The sequence below is a fragment of the Manis javanica genome, chromosome 3 (assembly GCF_040802235.1).
Source record: "Manis javanica isolate MJ-LG chromosome 3, MJ_LKY, whole genome shotgun sequence".
NCBI classification, from domain to species: Eukaryota; Metazoa; Chordata; class Mammalia; order Pholidota; family Manidae; genus Manis; species Manis javanica.
Window position 1 is genome coordinate 14,697,862 of NC_133158.1, and position 18,006 is coordinate 14,715,867.

At 41.7% G+C, this 18,006-nt stretch overlaps 1 protein-coding gene across 3 annotated transcripts in view; it reads right to left on the reverse strand.

Moving 5' to 3' along the window:
* Positions 1 to 18,006, reverse strand: part of SUCLG2 (succinate-CoA ligase GDP-forming subunit beta) — a 578,416-nt gene that overhangs the window by 171,858 nt on the left and 388,552 nt on the right. Inside the window, exon 13 of one of the 3 annotated variants that reach the window (XM_073230876.1) lies at positions 14,098 to 14,261. The exons of the other annotated variants lie outside the window; for them this stretch is intronic. Within the exon in view, the coding sequence (XP_073086977.1) occupies positions 14,239 to 14,261 (23 nt within the window). The 3' untranslated portion in view covers positions 14,098 to 14,238. Of the gene's footprint in view, positions 1 to 14,097; positions 14,262 to 18,006 lie in introns of those variants that run through there. 3 annotated transcript variants of the gene reach the window in all.

Consider the following 18,006-nt stretch of genomic DNA (forward strand, 5'->3'; position numbering starts at 1 on the left):
CCCTTCTCTAGGGTCTTGAGGGTTCATACCAGTGTCCTCTTTTGACAAATGCCAATGCCGCTGCACGGCACAGGAAAATGTTTACAGGGTCCAGCACCAGCATCTCACAGTGGGAAAAGGGGGATTTGGAGCTAAAAGAAAGTAAGTGGTTAAGAAGCATGTTCAACATATGAAGTAGTCAGACCATGGATGTTAACACTAGCAAACCATTTACTTTATCCTTTTGAGGTTATCTTTGTCTATTTCAGGGTCTTTAAAAGTAATGAAGGAGCCCTACAGTTACACAGTGTATGTGCTAATTTCTTTCTCTGGCACCACTGCATTTAGTTGGAACTAAAAATCTGTGTGTGTGTGTGTGTGTGTGTGTGTGTGTGTGTGTGTGTGTGTGTGTGTGTAGCTGATTCTCTAGGGAGATGCCATGTCAATTCCACAATGCAAAGACTGTTTTATTCATCACTGAATCCTTAGTGCTTAGTCTACTGTTCTGCATACAGGAGATACTCCATGAATATTTACTGAATGAATGAGTGAATGAATGCTTGGTTTATCCTGTGGCATATCTGGTACTATACCTTTGAGTAACTCAAAGAGGTGATAGCACCTCAATATGAAAATCAATGGAGGAATGAAAGGCTACCTAATGTGTAGAGTTAGGAACTTGGGGCTTCATGGGCCAGGAACTACTGAGTTAGAATAGCCACTTTAACTTTCCTTGGCCAGACTGAAAATATCAACAGTCTGGCCTGGCAAATACCCGGGACCATGATGCATGGATATACTTTCCTCAACTCTTCTCGCAGGTGTTTATTCTCATTTTTCAGGCCAGACCAGAAATAACTGCTCCAGAAAGACCTGCCTCAACCACCTTATCAAAAGTGATCTCCTTACTCCATCCCTCAATTTCATTATCATAATAATTTATCAAACTTTCCTGCCCATTAGAGTCACCTGGGGACCTTTTAAGAATCCCAATTACAAAAAAATCCCAAGATAATGTGGATACAAAGAACAGAATTTAGAGTCCAGATATTATCTGTTGCATGTATGATCAGTTTAAGACAAAGATAAGCCAATGGAAAAGAATTTTTTTTCAATAAAATGGTGATGAGATAATTTGATATCCACATTGTACACAAAAAGATGAATTATGACCCTTACCTCACATTATATAGAAAAATTAACTCGACTGGATCACAAACTTAAATGCAAAAAGAAAAACTATAGAACTTTTAGAAGAAAATCTTGTAATCTTAGGTCAGGCAAAGAGTTATTTATATATGACACCAAAAGCACAATCTAAAAGAAAAGAAATTGAAAATTGAAAGCTTTTGAATTTCAAGAGATACTGTTAAGAAAATGGAAAGATTAGCCATAGACTGTAACATAATATTTCAGAAGTATATAACTAATAAAGGACTTATATCCAGAATATATAAAGAACTCTTACAACTAAATAAGAAGACAAAGAACACAGTTAAAAATGAGCAAATCATAGGAATAAAAGTTTCATGAAAAAGATATATAAATGGCTAATGAGCAAATGAAGAGATGTTCAACATCATTACATATTGGAGAAATGCAAATCAAAACCACAATGTGATACCACTTCACTCTCACAGAGATGGCTATAATCACAGGGACAATCATGAGTGTTGGTGGGATGTAGGTAAAGTAGAATCTTCATACATTGCTGGTGGGAATGTAAAATAATGCAGCCACTTTGAAAAACAGTTTTGAAGGAGCTCAGAATGAGTGTCTCCAAAATGTTCTACTGTGGCATGTGGATTACTTTGAGCTGAAGTCAATCGAGGCCCAAAAGAGTCAGGAAGAGCTTTTTACGTCACCTTAAATGCCTAAAATAATTTACATAGAGGCCTTGTTCATGAAGAGCTACCAAGAATATGGGCTAGGTGTTGCAGACTTGGGGCAAGGCTCAGCAGGGCCTAGAGATCAAATTCTTCTCTGTGTCTTCATGGCACGGCAAACATTTGTTAACTAAACAAATACTTCCTGTCTTCCTTCTCCTTTGAAGTCCCAACCATAACCCCTTCCCCTTAGCTCAGGATGGCATATAAGCCACAATTTCCTGACTTCCTGCAGGTCTCATACTTTTATGGGGCTCCTGTATGTACATGATTAAATTTGTTTTTCTCTTGTTAATATTCTCTTTTGTACATATAATTAATAGACCATCAAAATAACCTAGAATGGTGGAGGATTTTTGCCCCATGACAGTTTCTTAAAAAACTAAACATACAGTTACAATATGACCTGCCAAATACACTCTTAGATATCCTAAAGGAAATGAAAATATATGTCCATTTAAAGACTTGTACGTGAACATTTAAAGCAACACTACTGACCAAAAAGTAGAGATAATTTTGATGTCAGGCAACTGGTGAATGGATAGACAACATATAGTATATTCATACAATAGAACCAATTAAGCAATACAAACAAATAAATAAATAATGATATGTGCTACAACATGGATGAACCTCTAAAACATGCTAAGTGAAAAAAGCCAGGCATAAAAGACCATGATACTATGTATAGGAAACATTCAGAAAAGGGAAATCTAGAGAAAGAAAGTAGGGGCCTGGGGGTGGGAATAAGGATTGACTGCAAATGAACATGGGATATTTTGGGATGATAGGAAGTGTTCTAAAATTGGACTGTGGTGATGGTGGTAAGAGTGTATGTATTTTAAGCCCCATTTAATTGTACACTTAAAATGTAGAATAAAATAGATGGATTTTATGATATATAAATTACTCTCTTTAAAAAAAAAATCCCAATGTTCAGACTCCTCTTAGTCAAATGAAAATTGCTGGAGTGAAATCAGGCATCAGTTATTTTTAAACTTCTCAAATAACTCCAATGTGCTGACAGAGTTGAGAGCAGTGGTCTATCATCACGCCACTCCAAGTTGGACTGAAGGACCACAGCAGCTTCGCCTGGATGCTGGTTAGAGTGGCAGAACATCAGGCTGCCCACCCCAGACCCCTCGAATCAGAATCTGCACTTAGATCCCCACGTGATGCAGATGCCCACTGAAGTTTGTGAATCACTCTTCTATTATAGTGTGTTTATCATAATCTTCAATTACTTGTGTAATGATTCTTTACTTCTTTGCTGTCTACTTCCAAGATGGTTGGTCTAACTCCACACAGAATACAATGCGAAAAGAGCTTCAAAGTTCTGAGGAGGCAGGATTCCTGTCTGAGTTGCTCTTAATGCTCTGTGCTGAGCAGAATCCCTGCCACATTGCTGGTACTACATTACACTTTGTGGAATGAATAGACAGTCATCAGCCTCTACCTCACCCCCTTTTTCTAACTATTGAACTCCTACTATTATTTAAGATGTAGGTGAAAGATGCCCTTCATTAGCCCCCTGGGAAGAGTCAGTTTCCCCCTATCTGTGACCCACTGGTCCCCTGTTCAAACACCAGGATAGCAATGAAAGCATTCAGCTTCCCCACCCCCACACCACTAAAAGGGCATCATTAACTGATGGAGCTAATGGAGCCATGCCAGTTAGAAGGAGTTACCCGATTCATTAATGGAGGAATTAACCAATGGAGCTGTGTCATCCAAAGGGTTGGAGCTTTTCTACACAAATACACTAGTTTATATATGTATACATATACATTAAGTATTCTACAATGATGAGAGTTTTACTTAGAATTATTGTGTCCTTGTAGGGACAAACTGGTGAACAAAACCAGTTATGGCCCCTTGTCCTCTTTGGCAGTTACACTTCACTGTGGGAAATAAACCTTAACCAAGCATAAAAATGTTGGCCACCTCTGCATGTTAAATGCTGACTTCCTTTTTTCTTCTGTCCATCAATCTTGTTTTCTGCAGTTTTCTTAGCTTTTTGTGGGTGTCCTCACGAAAGCCAATGCTTCCTGGTAAAGCAAAACCTAGGGCCAAATGCAGGCCCCCAAGTGCACAGTCTCATATCTGAGTTGCACACCCTCCTTACTGCATGGATGCTGACTCTCCTAGTTTGGATTCTCTTAAAGCCCAGGATTAGCGGAGGATTCTAGAGTGAATGATTTATTTGGGAAGCAGCAGGAAACACCACGAGAAGAGTAGGTAAGTGAGACAGGAAAGGAAGAAAGCGCAGGGAGCAATGTGCTATCAAGCCTGATGCCACTGTGTGTGACCCGGACTCAGCCTCCAGGGGACCATGAGACCACAAACCAAGCTTGAGAGAACCGGTCCAAGTGAGGCGCAAAGAAGCCGGAGTACTTTTCACTGCGTTCCCATCTGTTCCTGGCTGAAGGCTGCTTCTGGAGCCATTAACTCTCCAGCATTTCAGACATGCCAAGGATGCTCCCTTAGCCAGCGGTGGGGGGGAACAGAGATTTGCAGGTGTTTAAAATAAGCAGCTTTTCATAGGTAGAGTGCATGCCAAGGAAACATTCTCCGAGAAATTCAGAGAATATTGGGAGAAAAATGACAGACACTAGACACTTTACCCTGACAGCTAGGATGTGAATGGACCAGGGACAATCCCACTTTGAAGTTAGTGGCTCCATGAGACTAATGTTGGAGGACTGAGGTATTCTGGTTCAGAAGGCTCTGGTGAATCCCAGAAAAACAACTTTGCCTCAGATAAGCCAAGTCAGTAGCTGGCACCATGGAGAAAAAGGAAATTGAATTAAATGAGATGACATTGTATTTACCTTGCCATCCACTCTGATGGCCACCTACAGGCCCTCTGAAGAAACACCCAGTGGCCAATGGCCCTGACCTTTGTTCTTAGGCTAATATTACAACTGACTAGATAGAGCTCCAAACCTTACCTGGGTGTGCTCGTGGATGTCTGTGGTTTGAGAAGAGAGAGGTAAAACAGGTACTTTGGGGTCCCCCTGGGAGTCGAAGACCCAGCCTACTGACAGGCAGTTACTAAGTAAAGCTGAAAGAGTGAAGTCGGCCAAGCTGTCCTCTCATTTCAATGTGGCAGTTTTCCCAGCTAAGGTCTTTGGTGGCAAATCAAATATTCTATTACATTATTTTCCAATTTCAGGCATTTTCCCAGCTGGACTCTCAAATGGTGTCTTTTTCAAAAGTTCAGAAACATTGCTCTACTGCCATCTGCCTTGATGGCCTGACATATTGGACAATAACTCTGGGACCAAAACATGTGTGGCCCAAGGACACCATCCTGCCACCAGCTTATGCACCTGAGAGATGGTGGAAACACAGACCTCTCAACCCAGCCACACCAAACGCCCGACCTCCAGGCAAACGGCCTCTCAGCCTCACTGGTATTTATTCAGCACTTGCTAGGCGAATGTAGATTAGATCACCCTAAAAGCTTCACTAGCTCCCATTCTCCAATGAGTAATATGACAATTTAGCCTTTTCCAATATGGTTATGCAGCATCTGTAAGATAACGGAGGCACTTACATGCAGCATTTTAGTACCCATTTGACCTGATTAGGTATGTTGTCAACAATTGTACCCTGGATCCTAAGCAGGTGGTTTGTTTTTCACTCTCACTGCCTCTCCAACTCTCCTGTGAATCCCTGTCTAAATTTTAGAAGACTGAATCTAAGAATAATTCATGTTCTTTGAAGGAAGCAAAGAGGAAGGGGCACAGCTGGAGCCAAAACTCTGCAGCTCTCTCGGAAGCCAGCCTGGAATAGCTGAAAAGGACTTGGGCCAAATACTCAGTACCCATTAGCCAGTGTGATGAAAAGTTATTAGCATTTAGCACAACCATGGCAACCTTTAAATTCAGACAAGCCCCTGCTCTCAGCTCCCTGTAAACTTGCTCCGTGCCAGGTCTTTGTGATACTGATGCCACTAACTGGTGACACAACTCATTTCCATAGGTTCCTCCCTCCCCTCCCCTTCCTATAGCAACTGCTTGATTTGATCCTGGAGGGATATCTGAGTGTGCTTCTGCAGGGAAACCAGTGTGAGAAAGGGGAGCGGCATAGGGCGGAATGAAGATGCAGCTCTAGCTAATCATCTTGGCAGATATGAGACGGGATTCTGAGGACACTTAGTGCAGGCTGGACCCACACAGGCCTGGGAATTCTGTGGCTGAAGCAGTGGTCCTTCTGATGGACGGGCTGGGTGGAGAGGAAGCCCTTTTGAGTTGGCCGAAACTAGAACAGTGCTGTTTTATCTGATGAGCAAGGCATGATTATTCATCACTGAACCAAGACACCTCAGACTTAAAAGTCTGGCCCGTTCTCCTTCAGGACAAAGGAGCCATCTTGTAACTCCAGGGAGAGGAAATCCCGGTGCAAAACACTTAGCTGAAGCCGAAATCAGTCAGAGGGAGAAAGGAAGTTTAAAACTCATTTATTGCTTACACCCGGCAGTCCTGGGGCATGTCTCTCTTGCTCTGGCAGAAGCAAGCGAAACGTGCCCCCCAACCTCTCAGGTTCAGATAAGCCCTCAGTAGCCCAGGTAATTACCTACTGACATGGAGATGCACTAAAGCCAGGCGAGAGATTCCAGACATATTACAATTTTACCCACACATCTTCACACCCATGACAGGTGGTTAGCACCCGCCTCTGCTTCAACCAAGGGAGGCAAGGTCAGCTACCTTCAGTGACAAGAATGGCCTGACCGATGATTGAAATGAAGCTGACTCTGAAACAACAGGAAGAATGTGGAAATCTGAGGACGCACAGGCTACATGGAATGGGAGAAGCGGTTTCTCATCTCCAGTCAACTATTCAAATGTAGAGAGAGACAAAGACAGAGAGAGTGAGAATGCATGCAATTATCTCAATTAAAAGGTTTTTTTAAATACCAAACTTTAAGAAAATACAGAATGGACAAACAATATCCATCCATATGCAAATGATGGTCCTCAGGCCACCAGTTTATAGTCCTGACTTAAGCAGATAGCCAGGGAGCTGACTGGGGACATACCTCATAGAGCAACCACTTCACATAACAGCTGCTTTCATGCATTCATCTCTTTACAAATATCTTGCACAACTCATCCCATTCACTTTTTCGAACTCATTCAAGAAGTTTTTACACAGCACTTACTATGCTTTAGACAATCCCTGGGAATCCCTAGGGACAACCCCTAGACTAATAACACAAGCGTTCTCATGGAGAATTCATTGTACCTTTTGAGGATAATCCCCCTGTTCTTATCCCAAAATCTTCTCTTTCTAGTTCAAACAGTCCATTTTCTCCAACACTTCTTAAAATGTCAGAATTTCTCTTTTCATTTCCAGTTTGCTAATATCCTTCTTAAAATGTGGCAAAACTAGTATAAAGTATTAATTATGGAACCCCAATGTGAACATGCTACAATTCACAATAGTTTAAAAATACTTTGGTGGACATTTGTAAATGCTTTGCTGTTCAGTATACTTCTCACACTTTAATGGTTTATCTACATTTTTGTGTGGGCATCTATCTTCATTTCTAAGAATCCTGAGATTCTTAAAGGGCCCCATGGACATCTCTGCATGTAGCAACTACCATCTATTTCATATTTATCATAACTTAATGGAACATAGTACATGCATAGCCAAGCTTTATGCTTTCCTCTGCTTGTATTTCCAAAGGTCACAGATTTCATGATGAAGGGCCACATGATATAAGCATTTCTAGGAGCACTTGAGGAAAATAACATTAATTGTCTGCAACTCTAATTGGCTTTATGACAGTGGCCAGGCCAGTGGCTGGGAAAAGACACCCCAGAACAGCTGTCAAATACACAACCTGGCAGGGAGGCATCAAATGCCAAGAGCTCCTCCTGCACAGAACTAAGATTCAAGAGGCCCACGCAGACTCAGCAATCAGAAAAATCTCCCTCCAACTGATGATTTGCAAATCTGCTTAATTTAAAGTGGTTTCTGTGGAGTATGCAAAACATGTCACATTTCAGCTCTGGCTGGCAGTAAGCTACATTTGGAGGAGCAAAACCCCAAATCTACTAGTCATTAGCTGAGTATTTAGGAATATACACAATTACATTATTTATCCAGCCATCGCTAGGCTTGTATATTTGCAATTAGAGATGATTTGGAGAGGGCCAAATGGAAACCAACAACCTTGATCTGCCAAGGATAACACGCTTTAGGAATCGTACATGTATCCTCAAATGACAGTCCTGTTTTTCTCCTAAATGAACACTCATAAGCTCCGCCTCTTATCAGATCCTTTTCCTCTTGATTATATATGAGATGAAAAAGCACAGAGTAAGAATTGTGAATGTTGGGGGCGTGTCATCTCCCCGCAGGGTTTGTGTCAATAAAAGAAAACCAGACTGAGAACTGGCAGGTCAGGGTCTGAATTCTGAATCCTACTATTTAATATTGACCAAGTAATTGAACCATCAAGATAATTTCAGGGAGATTCACATGCATATATAGAAGTGAAGTGAAAAATATGAAGCACCATACAAAAGCATGGAGCTTCCAGCATTACTGCAGTTGTATTTCCTAGGAACCCCTTTTCTAAACTGAACAAGTATCTCCCACCATTTTTTTTCCAGAACTAATTATCCAAAAAGACTTCTACTTCTGTTTAAACTTGGCTTTCCCCCATAGGCTGTGAACTACAAATCCAGGGGCTATTTTGAGCTCACAGAGATATTTTATTTGACTTGGAATATTTTGTTTGTTTTTGTTTTTAAACTGCCTTGCTTATCAACATTTCATATATGGGATTTTTCAGATTGTTATTTTCATATGCAAGTTCAGATTTCCTATTCTAGTGAAACATGGGAAGATTTGGCAATATTGTCTTGGATTCCTACAGCTGCAATTGCTGGAGCAGAGTAGCAGGTGCCCAGAGGGCATGTATTTTCCACTGCCCCAGGTCCCCACCTGGCCTGCCCACCCTTGCTTATGTCTTCTGTCCAAACCCCAAACCCCACAGGCATTTGGATGCCAAGTCCTGCTCTTCTTCTTCTTTTTCTGTTTCAAAGATGGAATGTCAAATGTCAAAAAGCACAGATGCAAGAAGAATAAAGAGAAACAATGAGACTGAATAACCAACTTACTGGATATTAATAAGTAAGAACAGAGATATCAAACAGCTACTACGAGAAGCAGTAAAGTAGCGTGGTTAAAAGTATGAATAAAATACTAAATCAATGTCAAATCATGGCCCCAGCCCTTACTCAGGTGAGTTACTTAAGTTCTCTGGGCCTCAGTTTCTGTATCTGGAATATGAGAATAATAATAGTTGTTCTTAGAATTCATTAAAATAACAAGGATTTACTAAGCACTCACTATGTATCAAAGACTCTCCCAGGCACTGGTGGTACAACAATAATCCAAACAAAATCTGTACTCATGTGGTTCATAGTACATGACTGGATCAAGATGAGGCTCTTTGAACAATGTCCAGCACATAATACTCAGCACCCATCAGCTACTGTTACCCTTATATTTCACAATATGTTGTCTACTCAAAAGTGATGACTTAATTCTGGAATGGTAAATCTGTTTAAGCTTGTATTTTATTTCCTGATAGTAGCTACCAGAAATACAATGCTAAGAATGAGTCTGAGGCCTGGGCCAGGCTCAGCAGAAAGGAGAGCTGTGATTGGTTATTGATGTCTAAGTTAGGCCTGAGCTAAGTGTGTGGAAATTTGCCAGGAGGTTTTGCCATTCTGGCTGAAAGAAACCCTAATTTCTGTAAATGTAAACTTCTGTAACTTCTGCCTTTCCCATCAGTGTTGATAGTCTTTCTGAGACCTCTTGTTCAGGGAGAGACAAAATTATCTCTAAATTTTTCTTTTTATCTGGCAGCTTGGAAGGGGCGAGGCCATGTCCTGCTGTTGAAGACGTGCTGACGACATGCAAAGCTCTGAGGCTACTGTCTGCGATTAGGGTGAGTCTGAAGATGGCTGTTGCAAAAACTAGCTGTGAAGATGACCCTCTCAGAGCTACAAACCCAGCTCAAGGGGCCTGAAATGCCTCCTCAGTGAGGAAGCATTTCTCTTCAATAAAATATTTAAAAGAAAAGAATGAAAAAAAGAACATTCCAACAAGCCACACCACAAAACCCAAGTTAGCCCCTGGCAGTCCTGGAACTGACACGCCCTGTGGCGCTGGTGTGTACTCGCAGAACCCTCGGGTTTCATTCCAGTGCGGCTGTTGTCGCGCAATCCCAGACCGCGGCAAGGGTGGAAAGTCATTGCGAGGCGCCTCCTCCACAGACAAACCCAAGCGTTCACCCTGTAAACTCCGCAGGGGCAAAAACGAGATAAAACCTTCCCCAACAATATTAAATGTAAGCCTACCTGGCTCGCTTGAGGCTTGCACCTGCCACCCCAGGCTAGGGCTTCTCTTCGCCTTTGCGAGAATCACACATGGCAGCCAGAGTGGTTAAAAAAAAAAAGACCCAGTCTGCATCCTCAAAATGCTTATAAATCGGTGGGGTAGGAGGACTGATGGTAAATAAGTAGCTGTACAAATTAACAGTAAATGTCAGACCCTAAAAGAGTCTTCAAAAGAGCTCCGCGTTAGGGACAGGAGGGCCCTGTGGACCATCCGCTTTGTGACGTCACATTTTCCAGAGTCCCCCTCCCTTGATGTAACAGTTTTGTTTTACCTGGACAGGGACAGGATGGATCAGCTACTGTGGAAACCATGGGTGACAAGCCTGGCAAAAGTAGTTTTCAAACACCCAGCCTCTCCCCGGTTCGAGGACAGCTGATGCACAAGACCACGTCTGAGCCACTTTGCACAGTCACTCCCCCATCATGTCACGCATCTCCTGTACTACGGATGTCACCGTGCCTGCGCACCTCTAACCTGCTTCCTCTCTTGCTTACCCAGCGACCTCTCCTAGGAGCAGCCTGTGGCTGTGCAGCCTGTGGCTGTGAATGCTTCCCTGGAACTTGGCTGCCATGTGTGATTCTCGCAAAGGCGAAGAGAAGCCCTAGCCTGGGGTGGCAGGTGCAAGCCTCAAGCGAGCCAGGTAGGCTTACATTTAATATTGTTGGGGAAGGTTTTATCTCGTTTTTGCCCCTGCGGAGTTTACAGGGTGAACGCTTGGGTTTGTCTGTGGAGGAGGCGCCTCGCGATGACTTTCCACCCTTGCCGCGGTCTGGGATTGCGCGACAACAGCCGCACTGGAATGAAACCCGAGGGTTCTGCGAGTACACACCAGCGCCACAGGGCGTGTCAGCTCGAGGACTGCCAGGGGCTAACTCGGGTTTTGTGGTGTGGCTTGTTGGAATGTTCTTTTTTTCATTCTTTTCTGTATGCACATTCATACTGTAGCACAGGGAGTGGTCAATTTTTCCTTAAAAGAGCCATATAGCAAATCTGTTTGGCTCTGCAGACCACAGTGTCTCTTTTAGGACTATTCAACTCTGCTATTGCAGCTTAAAAGTGGCCACAGATCATGGGCATGGCTATGTTCCAATTCAACTTCAATTTCAAAGCACAACTTCATTTACAAAAAATATGCGGTGGACTGTATGGGCTGTCATTTGCTGTCCCCTGATCTAGTGCAATAAATCATTAACAAATCTGCATTATGTATAAAATAAGTATGTTCATCTCCTTGTTGCATCCTACCAAAGATTAAAGAGTAATATGTGTTGATCTGAAGTCAGGATGGTGGGGAAGGGCTAAGTTCAAGTAAGGGGCCCCGGGGCTTGTTCTGTTTCTGGCCTGGGGCTGGTTACACAATAAATTACTTTGTGGAAATCCATAAGGCCATGCACTTGAATTTGAGTACTTTTATGCATGCATGTTACACTCTGAAAATAAAGTTTCTAAGAAATAAATAAATATATAAATTAACAAATAAAGGGCTAATGAGAGAAAGCAAAGCATCGCTACCTGCTATACTTGAGTTTCCTTAATGAAAACTTATGAAAAAAAGTGTCTCTGAACCATTCTGAGGGCACACCTAGAAGATCAGCTCTATCTCCTACTGACAAACACAAGTTAAAACATGGCGGTTTGGTCTGCCAATTCCTTAGGTAAAGTTAGTGTCCTGATTATGAAATGACCTCTGAAACCAAGAAGACTTGGAATCTGGGCTTCCCATTTTTCACACCTAAAACAATTGGTCAGCTCTGTTGCAGGGGTTAAACTAGATCATATATATACAGTGCCTAGAACAGTGCCCAGTATTAGTGAATGCCCATGACTAGTACCCAATGGACGGCAGCTGATACGACAAAAGACCAGAGTGGAAAGAAGGTGTGCAGGGTATCTTTCATTGGCCCCTTCATCCATTTGCATCCTTCTCTGCCCCTCGTTCTGAGCTTAGCCAGTAGGGGTCACATCAGTGGGCTCCCTTGCCTTTTCTGGCTTCCAGCATAATAATGTTTTAGAGGCATTAAAGAGAGCCAGACCCCTGGTTCCTCCAAGCAGCATTCCTCAGTGGAATGGATGCAGGGCATCCCTCTCCCCAGAGCTGCTTTGGCTACAAGCCCCCATCGATGCTCCTTCCCCTGCTTCCCCAGGCCAGTGGGTGGTAACTGCTCCTGCTGGTAACTGTTGGCTTCTGGAGGGTTTCTGTGGTTTCCCCCACTCTGTACCCTCATCTTCGTGCTCTTATTCTGGACTCTGACTAATGCATCAACCATATATCAGGGAATTGAATTCAAATATAAGCGAGGCAGGACAATTTTCTGAAATAGTAAATCATGCTTTCTTTTAGCTCACCTATGGGACTGGGATAAACAAGAGGTGTTTTTCTCTAGGCCCAGCATAAAAAGCCTTTTTTTTTTTTTTTTGCCAGATCTGAGCTTTCTTGCTTCAAGAGTTCATTAAACCTTACTTTTTTTTTTTTACAGAGATGAAAACAGCAGTTACTATCCAACCTCGACACCTGGGCTTTCTCTGGCTGTGCAGCCCAGGGAGGTAGACTGTGCTGGGAGCAGTCTGGCTGGCATACAGTAGTGATGGGGGTTTCTGAGAGAGCCCAGGGGCTTACCTCCACTCCCGAGAATCATATTTCTGGTGGAATAGCTGTGGATGCCAAAGGCCTGAAACATTAGGCCTTGAGGCTTTTGGAACCTGGGCACAGAGCTCCCACCCCAGGCCTGCTGCAGAAGTCTCTGAGCTGAAGGCACACGCAGGCCTGGACAGTGAGTCTGACAGCCAGAGGCCTTACTAGTCGGAGTTCTTGGGGATATGTAAGCCCCTCAGGGTTTCTCTGTGATCTGAAGGGACAGTAGAAGGATCTTCTAAACCCTAACTGGATATACACAGCCTCTACCTTGTTGATTTTGTAAGACTTGAGTTGGGCCCCCTAAGGGCATCTATAGCATGTCCCTTTCATCCAGGTATGTCAATGTGAGTAGTATACACTGAGCAAGGGAGATTCTGTAATTCTCTCCATTTCACAAAGGAGAAAAACAAAGCCCCTGAGAGCCTAATTTTCTCCAACTCAAGGTGTCTGGGGCCTAGAGCAGGTTGAGCAGGAAAAACTGAACAAATTGTCTTTTCTTGTGTGTGGAGCACATCTTTACTCACTTACAAAGCACAATTCTTATTTAATTCTGGGGAATTCTACCCAAGTCCAAATGTCTGCAAAATTCCAAGAACTGATCATTCTTCTACTTCTTCCTTCATAATCAAGTAAGCTGGAACACGGTAGCTAGCAAAAACCTTTCCCCAAATGCTTATTAGATAAGACTGGTCTGGGGCACTTAATCTATGAAGGTGCCAAGCACAGCTAAGAAATGCTTCCCATCATGCTGTTAGGTACCAACCTTAGGAAATCAGATAAAACAATCAGCTTGACTGCTCACAAAGTCAGCAAAAAATGTTTATATAATTAATCTTCATCATGGCAGTTCAGTCACAACATTAATGTCAAATATACCTGGAGAATAAATGTAAATTGTAGATACAAATCACTTTGCTTTATGCACTTGGCAGCAATTTGCTTGCCTCCACATATACACTTAATAGCTGTTAGGGGCTTATAAATAAATAGTCACTGGTCGTCAGAAAGTTGCAAGTCTGCAAACTGAGACAAAACAATAAGAAAATAGCTGTGTCACAATACCACGGGCATTAGGAGATGCCCACAGTCATAGCAGCAAATGTGTCAGCTGGGGAGAGGGGGAGCACCAGCTAGGTTGCTCATTTCCCCTTTTTACCTTTTCCTGTTGCCAAAAGTATCCTCGCCATCAAATCCAGGAGTTGTTGGAATGGAGGATTCTGGAGGGGCCCCCAGATAAACAACAAGGCCAGCTTCTACTCCAAATTGCAATGAAATGAATTCACTTTCGCCTGGGAAACATGCAGCATCCTAGGGATTTCCTTCCTGATGCCCTGCAGAAAACAAAAACTTTTTAAAAGGACATGGAAATACCACGAGTCAGGTAAAATATCTCAGAAAACTGTAACTAGGAGAGTACCCTCTGTGTGAACCTGTGTAATTCCCCCCAAAATTCACTTTCCAATTCCTTTTGTCTTCTTGGCTGCTCTCAGATAAATGGAAGTAATGGGATTTCTCTATTTTGCAAAATGCTTAATTTTGACAACTGTTTCCTCTGAACCTTTAATAAAAGTCACAGGTACTAACTGGGATAAGTCTTCCCATCAGCTCATTTCCATCATTCCCTTTGTCCCCTACCTGAACATATCCTTCAATCTTCTCACAATGCTTATATTTAAATATAATTTTTGTACTAATCTGATCATTAAGTAAAATATCTAGGTGGGGAGAAATCAGTTAACTGAATGCTAGTGAAGAAATCTTTAAATTTTTTCAATGCTTAATTGTTGAAAATCTCTCTCTTAAATGTATTCCTTCCTTGTTGCCTCCATTTCACTCTCATTTCTACAGATAAAAAAGGACATAGTATCAGCACACAAATATGAAAATCTGTATGTAGAGAAATTAATATCAGCAATCATAATTGCAGAGGCGATGGGACTGCATCGAGTCTCAAATACAGGCAGTCATGCTATGATTTGGCAGTTTTGCTCTGAGCTCCCTGGTAAGCAAAGCAAAGTGGGAAGAAATGGATACCACTTTCTAATTAAGAGAAGCAAAATAATTCATAAGGAAAGATAAACTTTGGGGGAAATATAGGGCTCTAAAGTCTAGCAATAGCAATCTAAGGGAAAGGTTTATGTCATTTTTCGTTTGTCAACTGGACCAATCTGGTGTCATATCACTGGACCACTGTGATTTTAGCAGAATGAAATATTTTTCCCCTCTACTCCTGCCCACCCCTCTGCATGGATGTTTTTACTTGATTTTGTTAACTCTTTTGACCAGAAACTGAACTTGTGATGAGACTGTCTTTGTTTATAGAAGTAGTTAATGGTAAGTCAGTGATATCATGGTCCTACCCCTACCCTCCTTTTATTATTGCCACCTTTTTTTTTAAACACATATCTTGTATAGTCTGAACATACTAACCTTGACACTATCCCCAAAAAACTGCTTCAAAGATCACCTAATTATTCCAACATTAGTGAGAGAAGCAAAGATGAAGTCAGGAATGGTAGTAACATATAAGTCTAAGATCTATAGGACTAATGCACCAAACTGCATTTTCTAGGAAATTTTAAGTGCCACAGCCCAATATTTCCAAACATCAGAATATGCAAGGAGATCAATTATGCTAAAATAAGGACAAAGAAATAATTTTCCGCTCAAATCCAAATATCAAATATTCAGTTTTATTTTCCCTATAACTCTCAAACTGTCATAGAAATTCAGTATTTCAACATCTTGACTTTTCACATGCATGCAAAAAACCGTAACAATCCTTGGCCACATCATATGTACTGATTTTTAGTTTGTAACCTGGTGAATGGATTTATATCCCGTCTAAGTGCTCTTCATTATCCTATAATACTAGTGTAGGGACTTTTATAACTCAGAACATCTCTGTATTATTTGCCTTAGTTTAATTTCATCCACTACAATGCCTTTAACTTCTAACTTTGAGGTTTAAGCCATGTATCTTTTGAAAGGCAGATCTTCTCAGCTACTATAAGTAGACAGTTTTCATTTTTTCATTTGGAATCATAGGGAAACCAAATATATTCAAGAAAAGGCACAGGATGTGATGTCAAAGAGCCATATTTGATTCTGGCTCTCCCCTTTACTGCCCACTCATGAAATGTTTTCAAATTTCTTAGCCTTTTTTTCATAATCTGTAAAATGGGTATAACAACAACATTTCCTATCTTGAGTATGTATATATGAGACTGAGTGTGTATACATAAGATAGTTTGTCAACCATGAAATTATATTTACTTCTTACTTATGGTTATTACATTAACATTGTTTTCTGAAGATAAACACAGAAAGTCACAATGACAACAGGAAACATCATGGAATACTCACTATGTGTCAGGCATTGTACTGAGCACTTTAAATACCTGAGCACATTTGAACCTCAGAGCAATCCTAATGTGGTATTATTATTATTCTCATTTTCCAGGTGAGGAGCCTGATTTCACAATTGATAATAAACTTGTCCAAGGTCACATAGTAAATGCCATAGCTGGGACCCAAACCCAAGCATTAAGTGCACAGGCACTTAATGCTTAACTGCATGTCCTCAGTACACGGCTACTGTAAGTATTCTCTATTGGGGAATTAATAAACTTTATATACATACGAAAAAAGTCCATCATCAAATCAGTTTAGGAAACACTAAAGCTTAACAACTCCTCAGATTCTTTAACTTGAACTACGAATCTCTAAAAACGAGGTACAGTAGGCAGCACTTCTCAAGACTAAATTGAACCAAACTTGTTTCTCCATGAGCATCTCAAAGGACCACTGCTCCACAGAACCCATTTGGGCGGATGCTGATGTGTCAGGAGTGATAAACACGTAGCAATGGCATTCCGCAGAACAATCCTTTGAGGTAGGGAAACAAGTAGACACTAACTCCACCGATAGATGCTCTCCATTTTATCTCCAGCAAAACACAGTAAATGGGTTACCCAAAGTAAAAAACGGAAGTGTGGCAACCCTCTTTTAAAAATGCATGTGTAAAGTGCTTCTGTCTTAAAGGAGCTGCAAGAGCTTTTATTTTATTTTTTTGCTCTCCAGAATGGTTCTCTGATGCTGACATTTGGAGAATAAAGGTGCTCAGGGAGGAGCGGAGCTTTCACACACACTGCTGCTAAGAGATATGGTAGGTGATGCCAGGCAGGGCTGAGGGAGCTCTAGGAACCAGTCTGCAAGAGATTCATGACAGCAAGGTGACCCCTGACCCCTCCCAGGCATTTCTCTACCTGCCATTGGAATTACCTCCAGGACATATGGGGAGAAAGGGGCACGAATTGGTTGCAAATCACTTAGTCTACAATCACCTTCATAGAGACCCCCTTCCCCAAGGTAGATGAATCCTTGTTTTTTAAATTCTTCATTTTTCTACTCCTCATACCAATTTATCATTACTCCCAACCCCTGCACTCCTATTCCCAAACAGGCAGGAATCACAGTGCAGCTGTTACTAGCTTAACACAGACTAAAAGAAACTAGCTTAAAGATGTATGGATCTGGTCAGCCTCATTGAGTTGTGAACAAAAGGAAAAGTTGTGGTGAACAAATATCTCACCTGCTTGTTAGAACTCTGTGAGGCTTTATACATCACACTGGATGTGGTCCACCAGGCCATCAGCACTAGCCCTAGACCATCACTCAACCCCATCCCACAGTGTGTGCCTACCCTGAATATTCATGATAAATCCACATTATCTACTCGTTATGTTGGGATATTATTCCTGGGTTGTGCCTAGAATTTCAAAAGTTTGGAAGTTCAGATTAAATGGATGGTGAGAACACCTTATCTGCATTTTGGCCACATGCTGTCACTTTTCTGAATGAGTTGAGTAACTAAAGGACCGATTTAACTTTTGTTATTCTCATTTCTTTAGCAAGCCACATATCTCTTGTCTGGAGTTCACTTTACTTCATTCTCTGACCCCTCCATGCCCAAGCACAGTTTACCAACCCTTCTCTCCTATGCTAAAATTTTCTAGGAATGGTAAAGGTATAGATAGAGACCAAACTCTGAAAACAAACACCTCCCATTTAGAA